The sequence below is a fragment of the Callospermophilus lateralis genome, chromosome 16, assembly GCF_048772815.1.
Source record: "Callospermophilus lateralis isolate mCalLat2 chromosome 16, mCalLat2.hap1, whole genome shotgun sequence".
Lineage (NCBI taxonomy): Eukaryota > Metazoa > Chordata > Mammalia > Rodentia > Sciuridae > Callospermophilus > Callospermophilus lateralis.
The window spans coordinates 76,683,354-76,695,800 of NC_135320.1; the positions used below are offsets into that span (position 1 = coordinate 76,683,354).

General features: G+C 41.5%; 1 protein-coding gene across 2 annotated transcripts in view; it reads right to left on the reverse strand.

Moving 5' to 3' along the window:
- Positions 1 to 534: 534 nt before the first annotated feature.
- Washc5 (WASH complex subunit 5) overlaps positions 535 to 12,447 on the reverse strand; it is a 57,243-nt gene continuing 45,330 nt past the window's right edge. For both annotated transcript variants that reach the window (XM_076835906.2, XM_076835907.2), the window contains 6 exons: positions 9,806 to 9,909; positions 8,906 to 9,035; positions 7,899 to 7,995; positions 5,538 to 5,691; positions 3,819 to 3,906; positions 535 to 968 (listed from right to left, as the gene is read on the reverse strand). In XM_076835906.2, coding sequence (XP_076692021.1) covers positions 912 to 968; positions 3,819 to 3,906; positions 5,538 to 5,691; positions 7,899 to 7,995; positions 8,906 to 9,035; positions 9,806 to 9,909 — 630 coding nt within the window. In that variant the 3' untranslated portion in view covers positions 535 to 911. The remainder of the gene's footprint in view (positions 969 to 3,818; positions 3,907 to 5,537; positions 5,692 to 7,898; positions 7,996 to 8,905; positions 9,036 to 9,805; positions 9,910 to 12,447) is intronic.

Here is a 12,447-nt window from a genome sequence, read left to right on the forward strand (position 1 = left end):
TGGGTTCAGGTTCAGAGCAAAGCATTTTTCTTGCTCTCATCCAAGTTGCTGAGGTCCCAAGTTGCCACAGCAGAATGGCAGCTCCCTTCTCAGAGTGGTTTTCATGTAGAAATGAATACAGATTTTGAGGTTGTTAGAAATCATGGTTATGCTTTTACAAAATCATTTTTAAAAAAATGGAAAACAGTTTATGAATAGTGACAAGATCTGTAGGGACTCTGTCGGGGAAGGAAGAGGTAGGAAGGAGCTCCTGAAGTTAAGGAATCCCCCAGAAGAGGTGCTAGGACCATGAGGTACCAGACTGGAAGAGGATGGTGAACCTTGGACACCAGAAATTGCCACAGTATCTGGGACATGGATTGAGCAGTCACTACACATGTGAAACGTCTTGCTGAGGCCACATGTCTACAAGCCTCTGGTGGGTGGGGCACCATCCCTACCCAAAGCCATCTTTACTTTCCAGGAAGTTTTTTTTTTTTTTTTTTTTTTTTTTAAGGGTTGAACAAGCAGGTTTTAGATCATAAGCAGAAGGACAACTGGCTTCGTGAGATTCCCTCACGAAGGGAATTCTATTTTACTGAAAATCCAGAGTTGCACAAATAGTTCTTTAGAACATAAAACTAAATGGATTTATACGTAACAATTACATTCAGCATTTATAAGAGGCAGTTCAAAATTTGTTCTGCTTCTACATGATATAAATTGCATATAATACCATGATTTAAACAATATTAATCATATTAACTAGTAGTGAGATACATCTTCCTCAGAATGTCTGATGTTTCCCACAATGGAGGGAAAAGATTGCAGTTATACGAGCTGTTGAGTTTCTTTGCATTCCCAAGTTCATTTTAGCAAAGGTAGGGAGATTTAAGGACAACCGTTTCATAAGAAGTAAAAGAACAAAAAATTTACAGGACTGTTCTGAACTCATCAAAAATGAAGTTAGGCACGTGTGCTTCAGCAACCTGCAACATTAAACAAAGGAGTAAGTTATTTGGTGTTACAGCTGGACAGATTCAAAACTTTCCATAAAATTCCAGAAGTGAAGAGATCCTCTGGAGCAAAGTGAATCACAGAAAAGAGCCATGCTCAAGGGAACTACTTGTAATAGCCACTTTTGTTTCTGATGGCCTCTGTCCCAGTGTCTCACTTCTAGCCACTGCTAACGTGACAGGAGGCGGTACAGGTCCCGCTGGCTCCAAATGTGATCTCCTTGGCTCTCAAGGGCACTGTGATCTGCTAGGAATATGCCTCTGGGAAGTACCAAGAGGTAATCTCAGGTCACACAACATACTTCATTAGCTGAGGACTAACCCAGGAAAAAGAGCAAGTCTGGCAGGTGACAATGGGGGTATGGCTAAGGGAAAACTGAGAGTCCTCAAAGGCCTGTATTCCTTAATTTGTCCTGGGGAAGCCCTGAGAAGACTGGAGTGGGCTATGATATTGGGTGATCTCCAAATGCTGGAGATGAGTAGCTTTTAAAAGAAATGTTTAATTGTTAGGATTATAAAGGTATCACTTGCTAATTACAGGAAATAGAGCAAATGCAGAAGAGTATAAAATAACAAATAGTCTATAATGCTAACCCCCTTGAGAAAAACCAACACTGGTTTTTTGCAGTTCTCTCACATACCCATACATAGACTCAAAATTGGGATCACAATTTTGTGTTCTTTATCCCTACAAAATGTTATCAATTCTTTGCACATATCATAGTGAACTTCTGCACCTATATCCAGTAGGTAAACTCCTAGCAGTGGAACTGCTGAGATCAGAGTAAATATGTTACTAGAATTGAAAAAAACAACAACACATAGAGCTAAAGTGCCCTCTTGGGTGGCTAAGCCATCCACACTTGAGTTACTATCACCAAGGAGTCCCATTTCTCCAAACCCTTCCAAGCCCTGGGAGTCCAGTACTTGACTTTGACCAACTGGACAGGTTAAAACAGTAATTTTGCTGTTATTTTGGTCTGTGCCCCTTGGATATAAGTAAGATTGAACATATTTCCAAATGTTTATCCCATTTCTATTTCTTTTCCTAAAAACTGCCTGTTAATATCCTTTGCCCACTTTTTCCCCCTAATGGGTTGGAAAAGCACACTATTCATCTGAATCAAGGAAACCTATCTTTTGTTAATAGTTCTAATTTGTCCTTTTTTTGAGAGACATTTAATAGATAATTGTTTATTTTTGGCATTTATTCAAGATTAAATCTTTATAGTTTCTTCCTTTGGCACTGGGCTTAGAAAGTTGTAATAAGTGACATATTCATCTAAACTTTCTAATGTCTTTGCTTCCTATTTCATCCTAATTCTTATCTATAATCAATTTTAACAACATGGGAGAAGTGAAGGGTCTAAGCTGCTATTTTCAACCTCTTAATGAATGAGAGGTCTCCTGCCTAACATTCCTTTCCTCCCCAGTCTGAGAAAGTATTTTGCCCAATATAAAATTATATGAAAAGAATTTGTTTCTAGGGCACATAGTTTTACGCACTGATCCTTCTATTAAGTTTTATACCAGTATTTTTTTTTTTTTGATTTTTTGGTAGTTTTTGTTTTAATATATAGCATAAAATGTTTTATATTTTTTCTAAAAAAAATTGCTTATAGCCCAAGTCTGATGTAATTAAAAAAACTGAAGTTAAAAATTATCTGGGATTGTGATTTTAGTTACAATAAATCTATAAAGTAGAAATAACTTATATCTCTATAATATTTTAATTTCCTAATTCAGAAGCATGGACTTTCAAAAATTTATAGTTTTCCCCTAAAATACTCTTTTCATATTTCTTATAGAAGTTTCCCCAACTGTATTATTTCTTGGTCATTTCGGTGAATGGGACCTTTTTTAGATTATATGTTAAGTTGGTTATCAGTTTATTTATTTTATACATTTACTCTATAACCAGCTTGTTTCCTAAACTCATTTTTAAAAGTTTTTTCACATGATGCTAGGAAGACAATTACATCCTTGAAAAAAGAGTACAAATTTTGCCTTTTTCCACTATGTGCTGTATTTTATTACCTTGCAACTGTGCAACAACAGGAGCAGCAGGATGCAGTACCATCATGCCACTTTTATAGACCTGATTTTTGTGAGAATGCCACTATCGTTTCACTATTAAGTGTAGCTCTGCTAGTTCACTAAAAAAAAAATCTCTGTGTTTTGTTATCTTTAATTCCTAACCTACTAGTTTTTAAAAATGAGAAATGACTTTTCAGTATCTGTTGGAAGTCTTTAGTATCAAGTTTCTTTCTTTGAGCTAAAACTTAACCAAGTGCAACTTAAGAGTGAGAAGGAATTTCTTAGAAGGTAAAAAGCAGTGGTCTGTGGGGCTGGGGTTGTGGCTCAGTGGTAGAGCCGCCTGCCTAGGATGTGTGAGGCACTGGGTTAATCCTCACCACCGCATATAAATAAATAAAGGTCCATCAACAACTAAAAAAAAAAAAAAAAGCAGTGGTCTGTACAACTTTAACCATGGTCATACTTCACCAGACTGTGGTACTAGGTCATGGTGGAGAGAAAAAACAAACTACCCAAGATTCTTCCTTTCCTTGGCCACTTAGGAATCCCCTCCTGGCCTGTGTGTCACACTGAACTGGCTCTGAACCAGGGGAGCTGCCCCAAGAGGAGGGCAGAATGGAGTGACAGGAGGGAGGTAGAGTTCCCCACCTGGTGGGGAAGGCAGGAACCTAGAGCAGGGGACACAGCAATGGCAAGGGCTCAGAGGCATCCCCTGTGTAAGCCTGCTGCTATTACTGTCTGTTCACAAACTGGCATTAATGTTGTCCTGTCCTATTCATGGCTTACCCTCCTGGGGAGCTTTGTGTACCGAACATAGTCCTCCAGGAACAGAAGGGCACCCACAACATCTGCAGGCATTTCAGGTATCTTCTGGCTGTAACAGAACAGTCTGGATCAATTAACTGATTAGCACATGATAGGCCGAGTCAAAATACTGAAAGACTAAACGTGTAGCAGATTACCAAATAAAGAACAAATCCATAGGGCACTTCGTGGCTGGTCATAGTCACTAGTGCATAAGAAACAGGAAGGACATGCTCATGCTTGACAGGAAACTCTGGTTGGAGACAGCCAGGTGTGTGGAGGTCACTTCCCAACTCGGGAGCTGGAGTCCTTTGCCTTTCTGTGGTCCTGGCCAGATGCACAAGGTTTCAGGTGCCTACTGCTTTCCTTCCCAACTGACCTCACTTGGTCATTGTTATGATTTCATTTTTGACAGTTCTTATCTTTCTGCTCCCCGCCTTTCCCAACTGTTCAAAATTCTGCTTTTAGAAGCAATTCCGATCATATGACCTAAAAAACCATGCAGTAGCTACTACTTAATTCATTAATCAAGATGGGGATGAAGTGGCCTGTAACTCATGGGCAAAAAAGACAGGATTTAAAAAGAAAGCAAAAGAGTCTGAGCCCCTGGTATTCGGTGGCTGTCAGTTCTAGCAGCACTGCCGTCCAGGGGGCCCAGCTCCACGGAGCATCCACTCCACGTGCAGGGCTGTTTTCAGAATTTCAGTATGAGTTTGGGAAGTCACATTCTATAATGGCCAATAACAAACCCTCAGAAGAGATGCCCTGATAGGTGAGCAACCCCCACACTATAGCACGTCAGGAACAAATTCCATTAGGATGGAGTTTATCTAGAGAGAGGAGGCCTATGGCAGCAACTGAAACCAAGAGTTGGAAGTGATGTGCAGACCGTGGGTATTCTGTGTAATCTCAATGGGAAGAAGAAAGCTCAGTGAGTGAACTCCCAGAGACCTGGGTTTCTAATCATCAGGAACTTTCTATTTTTGAGAACAAGTCCTCTCAAGTGTACTCTACTGCCTGAAGAGGTGGCAAGAACCTCACTGATGGGAATGGTCTGCAGCTGTTGGAGGCTGACTACCTGCTGGGAGTTGTAGACCTAATTCATGCACTTGTGGGGAGCTTAATTAAATGGCCTTTTAAGTCCTCTCCAATTTTTGACCTCAGCAGTGTTTCCTGAAGACCTGAAAAACTTCCCTCAATAATTAGTCTAAGTTATACTGGCCAGATGACCAAGAAGTGTAATCTCTCAAATTTTGCATGTGTAACATGACAGAGAAATTTATTTAGCCAGGCTGACCCTTTAGGATGACAGAGGAGGGGGCTCAGGACCCAAATCTCTCAGGGATGTAATCTTTTTTTTCTCCCTATCCTAGAAAAACTACAATTGGGGAGGAGAGAGAAAGAACTAGAAGGAATTACAGGTTTACAAATCTGTATCTAATTGCAGCTTCTAGGCCATGCCTGTTTCATTACACACCAGAACTCCAACTCTGCCCTGGCTTTGACCCCTTGTGTCTGTCTACACTGAAGTGTGTGAAGCCATCTCTTGGCAGTGGCCGGCAGGAATGCAGGGGCTCACTGTGTTTTGAGAGCTGGATCCAAGATGGATCCAAGGTCCAAGAGCAACAGGGCTGCAAGAGGAATGTGACATGCAGTTCAATCTCCCTTTGTTGCCACTGAGTTCCATTTACTCTCCTGTACCTTGTGCACTGCTCCACTGTGGAGCGGATAAACTGGCCGATGAGCGCCAGGAACTGCTCGGTGTACCGGGAATGAAACTGCTTCAGCAGAGTGAGCAGTCCCAGGACGAGCGGCGGCCAGTCAACAGGGTCGGCAGGTTTTCGGCAGACCATTCCTGCAAGGGAACCAATGAAAGCACCCAGTGAAGCGCTTGCCTTTGGCAAAGCTCATTAAATCTTACTCATGAACACAATGTGTGGGGCCCCCATCATCACTGGCAGGGGACATAGAGGCAACGACAATTCTGGAATATGTCGTGAATTAGCCATAGGAGTGGAGGAGCATCCTAGTGGCATAAAATGATGCAAAACAATGAAATGGTTACTAATTTACAAATGTACTTACAATTTTTTTGGGATTATGTAATTAATGGATGCTACTGCAGACAATTTTAAGAAGTAGATCAAGGTAAATGAGAAAGCAAAAGTCACCCATTACTGACTTCTGTTAATGGCATCATGGCAGGCTAGGTACCCTGAAGTACTCTCTTAAAACAATTTGAATTTTGGATAAAACACTTTAAAAGTATCTTTAAACACAATGTTGAGTGTTACACAAGAACACAGTCTGTCAAAGTCAAGAGAGTGGGAGAAATTTAAGACATGAGTGAACAACCACGTTGGCTCTTCCCTGAGCGTTTCTGCCAGAATCTGGAGACGGACTTCTGCCTGGAGGGCTGCACCAGCAACTGGAGATGGCTTAGGAAACACACTGCTGAAAGCTGGACGCCCTGCACTGCCAGATGGAAGGCTGCTGAAGCCAGTGACCAAGGCAGTGTCCGCCCAGGAGAGAAGACTAGGTCAATGGAACAGAGCAATCTAGGAATAATCCACTTGTAGGATCAGTGGAATTTATACAAATATGCCACAAACTTTAATGGAGAGAGATCTTTATAGTGAATAGTACTAAACTGGGTGGCCTTGACTCCTGCCTCACGTCATACACAAAAAACAAACTGAGGGCTGGGGCTGTAGCTCAGTGGTGGAGCGTTTGCCTACATGTGTGAGGCGCTGGGCTCAACCCTCAGCACCACATGAAAATAAAGAAATAAAACAAAGGTGGTGTATCCATCTACAACTAAAAAAATATTAAAAAGTAACTCAAGATGAACCTCAATGTAAAAGTTAAAACCACAAAGCTTGTAGAAAAGACCTAGAGGAATATCTCTGTGACCCTGGGGTAGGCAAAGATTTCATAGAACGAACAGAATGAACGGATTATAAGGGAAAACTTGATAGAGTGAACACAGACAAGGAACAGTTTATGAGAAAATGTTCTTATTGAATAAAAACACAGGGACCGCTGAGAGAGGAGGAACCTCTGGGAAGATGAGTCTTCACCTCCTGTCCCTGTGTAGCAGCCATCCCAGAACAGCTCCCTGGACTGATTGTGACCGCTGAAGTCATATAAGTGACAGGTGGTGAAGCTAGAATCCAAACATACATCTGTTCCCTCCCTCTCATAGCAAGTTTTTTTTTTTTTTAACAACATTCTGTGGCAGTTATGGGTCTTGTGATGGGAATAATGTCTACAACCAATGAATATTTTTGAATGGAAATAAAAACATTAAAAGAGACTCCATACTTTTGCCCTAAAAATGTTCAAGAAATATGAAGTGAAACTATTTAAGACAGAAATGCATTTTTAAATCTCTGGTTAAGAAAATATATGGTGACATTTGTAGAAATCTTCTTATAGTGCTTTTTAAATTAAAAAGTATAGTGGGTTAAAAAAATTCCACTTAGTTGAATATGAAGTTTGGAGACAGGAAGTATTTGAGACTCTATAAGGTAATTATAAAAATGTTCAAAATAAACTAACAATGACAAAAATATTAATTATATTTCTAGACAGGACAAATACATTGAAAGCCTTTAGTATCTATTGTTCATACCAAATATTATGACATATAATTATACACATATTTAAGTGTTAGATATTCATGTAGTATAGTCTTATCTCCTTAACTTTATTGTTACTCTTCAAATCACAGTTCCTGATACATTGGAGGCAGGTGGCACTTGTTGCAAGAATAGAACATTAGTCAAAAGAAGTTTCTTTCACACCATAGTGATTTCCTTAAACATTAAATGACAGAAGCAAAGAACAGGTTCCTCACATGATGCAGGCTAGATAACTAACCCTTAGAAAGGTCCTTGCCTTATTTTGGAGTCTACTGGCTCCATTGAAGGGGTGTTGGAATATTTCAGAGGCCAAAGACATGGATTTCATAAGCATACATATAACCAAGAATCGATCTCATATCTGAATGTTAAGCTATTGTTACTATAACTTATTGGAAAGAACAAATGTCATACATACCTAGATTTTTGTTGTACTGAAGTTTTGGCAACTGAGCAATCAGAAATAGAAAGTTGACAATTGGGAAATAGGGCAAGCGCTTTGTTGTTATATAAATCTGGAAAGAGAAAGGCAAGAAAAATTGATGGCTTCTTCTCATTATAAAACAACACAGAACACATTTTCAAATGAAAAGTTTCAAGTCATTTCAGTTTGATGTCTGATTCTTAGATTCTTCCATTAATTTGCCAAGTTCTATTTAACAACTGTGACCCCATCCAATCACAAATACCCATATCACCTTTAGTCCTTCTGGAAAGAACTATTTTTTACAGACTAACAGTTCCTTCCCCCTGAATCCTGCCATGTCAGCAATAAAGGGAGGGAGAAGAGTGGAGAGCAAGAAGGGGAGGGAGGGCAAAACTCAGCAGTCAAGGCGGAGCTGGAGGCAAGACAGGGAGAGAGCAAGGAGCGGGCAGGGAGAGGAGGGCAGAGAAGGAGAGAGAGGGAAAAGACCCAGGCACTAGCTAGTGAGAGCACAGAGACAGAAAGCCAAGTCCTCCTCTGTTACTGGCTCCCCAGGGCAGCGTCACAGAGCAGTCTCCCTCCCAGTTAACAGGACAGAAAAGACAGGGCAGGCACAGCCATGCCATTCTCCCCACCACTCACTTCCACAGGGGGCAGGGTAGCACACTGGCCAGGGGCACAGGCACCATCAGCCCTGTGGGCCCCACCACCCATGAGTGTGCAGCCTTGGTCAGCATTAACCCCAGACTAGGCCCAAGCCAATCCTCACTGACACAGTGTTTTCACAGCTCTGACAACACCACAGTGCTTGATTCTCACACCCTGAGCCAGGCAGGGAAAGTGAGATCAAAGCAGGGAGGGCATGAACTTGAGAGAATGGAAGCTCTGGGGTCTGAATGCAAGTTCTCCAAAAATTTTCATGCACTGATCTGTAACCTGGGTCAAATGGCCTTCTGCAGTGCATGGCCCCCACTACATCTCTGTACATGTTAATTACAAACCTTATTCAGCGGGTTGTGGATGCCAGCTGCCTCCAGGTAGGCGGTGATTTCATATAAAAGTGTATTATCTTCTTTGGGGTAAGGAAGTGAAGGATCCTGATAATGGGCTTCAATATCTGCCAGGAGAGCCCTACATAGAAGAAACAGTGGTCAACATGAGGCTCTAGCTGAATTCACACACAGTTAACACAGGCCAGTGATGTGATCATTCTACGCCTCAGTTTTCTTGTGTACAAAATGGGGGCTTGATCCTTCTAATTCCCAATCTGCACACCTGTGATTGCTTGTAAGTGGAGAATTTGACCTAGGATCACTTCATCTGTTGGAGTCAGCCTAGATTAAATTCTTTCCCCATTCAGACTTATGAACTGCCTGAAGTGGTTTCAACACCTGCTTTTTTCAAAGTACTGACTTTGTAATGGAAAAGCATGAAGTGTTCATCTTTCAGCAGAAGGCTGGAAATGAGAGCAGGGTGCTGGTGGTTGGTGGATGTGGGAGTGCCCTGGAACAGGGGCCCATACTCTCTCCTGGTTATTAACACGCTTTCTGTTTTTCTCTGGGTGATCAGGGATCATCAGCCCTTGTAGAAGGCCAGTTGTGCCTTTTGGTAATAACTACTTTCCAAGTCTGTACAAGTACCTAGTGCAATGTCAGATGAGTATTAAAAAATACAGTGATCAAAAAATATTGGCAGAATAAATGAATTCATCAGAGAGAGGAGAAAGAGAATGTTAAGAGATTCTTCTCTAGAAAGATTTGTTTATCTGTGGGAAGAAGGCCTTGAAATTCAGAGACTGCTTATCCCAAACACCTTGGAACAGTAAGAACTGAAGGGACCAGGGTGCTTGACTGATGAAGAGTCCAGGCACACATAGGGCTGCTGGAAACCCGGGCACTTACTTGTTGAGATTCTCCAGAGCAGCTGCCAGATGTTTGGAGTCAAACCGACAGGAATAATTTAATTCATTGGCAATCTGCTGTCTCAGAATCTGCATCTGTCCAACCTGTGAAAAGTAAGGAAAAGAAGAGGTGGTACAGGGTCAAGTCCTGCAGAGAGCAAGGAGGCAAACACAGGGTGGCAACTGTGCACTGAAGATCACAACACGGCAGAATGTGTAAGGCTTCCTGGACAGGCTCCAGGGACACCAGCATTAAACTCTTCAAGGGACATCTTGGAAGAGCCCCACCTGCCAACCTCAACAGCCCCACGTCTGAAGCTGTCACGGTGACCCACTGATGTTCAGTTGTTCTCGTATCAAAGATGCCCACTGTGAAGCCATGTTTTTTGACTTCTGGAATAAAGCCTTCAAGTTTAGCAGTTGCTATGAGAAGCCTGATTTCCTCCTATTTATTCTACACCAAACTTTCTCAAGTTCCAAGAATTCTCAATTTTGTGAACACGACAGTGAAATGGCATTCTTGGGACTTGAGGATTATAGATCATGTAATTATCTGGACCTATAAAAAATAATTCTTATTTAGATAAATGTGCCTTGGACCTCTTGGGGGAATCTTGTGACATCTATGGGACACCATCTCAGAATAATACTTTTGAATATACAAAACAGGTGCAGTGGCGCACAGCTGTAATCCCTGCAACTTGGGAATCTGACACAGGAGGATCACAAGTTCAAGGTCAACCTGAGCAATCAGTGAGACCCTGATTCAAAATGAAATAGAAAAGACTGGGAATGTGGCTCAGTGGTAAAGTGACTGGATTCTAAATTAATTCTTATTAATTTACCAAATAAATTAATAAGCATACATCTACATATTTACACACAAAACAAAACAAAACAGAGGATTAGAGTGGAGGCCAACTGTAATGAAATGTGATGATCAAACTATTAGAACTATTTAACTGTGTCAAAGAGTCATGTTTAGAAGGCAGATCAATCCCAAAGCAGTGAGGAGTATAAATGGTTTCTGGAGAAGTCCAGAATGACCGTGGGGCACAGGAACCGACTTGGGGTAAGCTGGAGAGAGTTCAGCTCCCCCCATCAACCTGTCACCATCATGAGCTGCACAGGACATGCTCACCTTTTATGTTAGGGAACTTGTCTAGGGAGGGTGTCTCTAAGGACTGGCAAGGGGACTGTCAGGGGGAGGGGTGGGCAGAGGCTGCTCTGTAATGTAAGCGGCAACCAGGTGGAGACCAACGTATTGCCCCTAAGTTGCTCAGCGCAGAGAAGAGCTAAGAAAAACAGAGTGGCTTCCTCTGGAAGAGGAGAGAAGTCATGTAGATAATGGAGTCTGCGACAGTTATAACGTGTTAAATAACCTCCATGTATTCTTTTTAATCACTATTCTTACAAGACTATTATTCCACTTACATGAAGAAATAAAAGTCAATCCAAAAAATGGTACTGATAGATAAGAAGTCTTTAAACTTATAGAAAAGTACTGTTTAAAATTTTGAGGGGTTGGGGTTGTGGCTCAGTGGCAGAACATTTGTTTAGCACGTGTGAGGCCCTGGGTTCAATCCTCAGCACCACATATAAAAACATAAAATAAAGGTATTTAAAAAAAATCTTTAAAAAAATTTGAATAAGGCCAATAAAATGTTAGGTTCTCTCAGGCTACTCAAAAAGGTCCCTGAAATTTTGAATCTGTACCATATAATTCCTTGCATAACTGTTTGTCTAGGGTACTCCGTGTCAATGATTCTCTTGCAATTTTAGTACTAGAAATGGAAACGAATAAAATTGGTTGAATGTAATTTGTACTCATTTAATGGATATGAATTCCTGGTGACTGACATTTCTTATTTTTGGTCTTCACGACCAGCTTAGAAGCTATTGGAAAGGCTAATGTGCCTGGGGTGGGTGAGGAACTCACTGCACCTACCTATCTGCCTGTTTAGACACCTGGCTTATCATTCTTGCCCCAAGATTCTTTTAAAGTGGCAGTGTCCAGGGCAGCAGTCACTAGCCACATGTAGCTATTTAAATTAAAATGAAATGCAGTTAAACATTTCATTTGCCAGTTCTACAAGCAGCATTTCCAGGGCCCCACAGCTGTATGTGACTCGTAGCTGCTGTCACCATCAACACTTCCATCACTGTTCCCAGGTCAACCCTGGATTAGTGACTGCAATTGCATAATTCTAGATAAAAGACAAATCTGCCCCTGGGGGCTTTATTTAAAGACCACTGACTTAGACATGACCACTTGGCTACCAGTGAATACTAGCAATTATAACTAACAGCATTGTAGCTGCTGGTCTGAGAAGAGTCTGGTAAGTCAGGGGCAAACGCTGAGCCCCTTGGAAGAGTCCCTGTAATCTCCGTACGCTCCCACAGAGCTGAGTTTCTGCTTGTGTGACTGCAGGTAATTTCCCACTCCTCTAAAATGCTTTCCTGCAGTTGGAAACGTGGCCTAGAAGCCCTCACATCAGACGGTCAGAGACTGAGGGAGTGTTACAGCTGCACAAGAGGACACCCAGCAGAGCCAGAAGCTCCTTGTCTTACCAGTTGTTCTCTCAAAGGTAAAACAAAAACAAGAATGAAAAAACTACTCGCTGAACTTACAGTAAATAAATT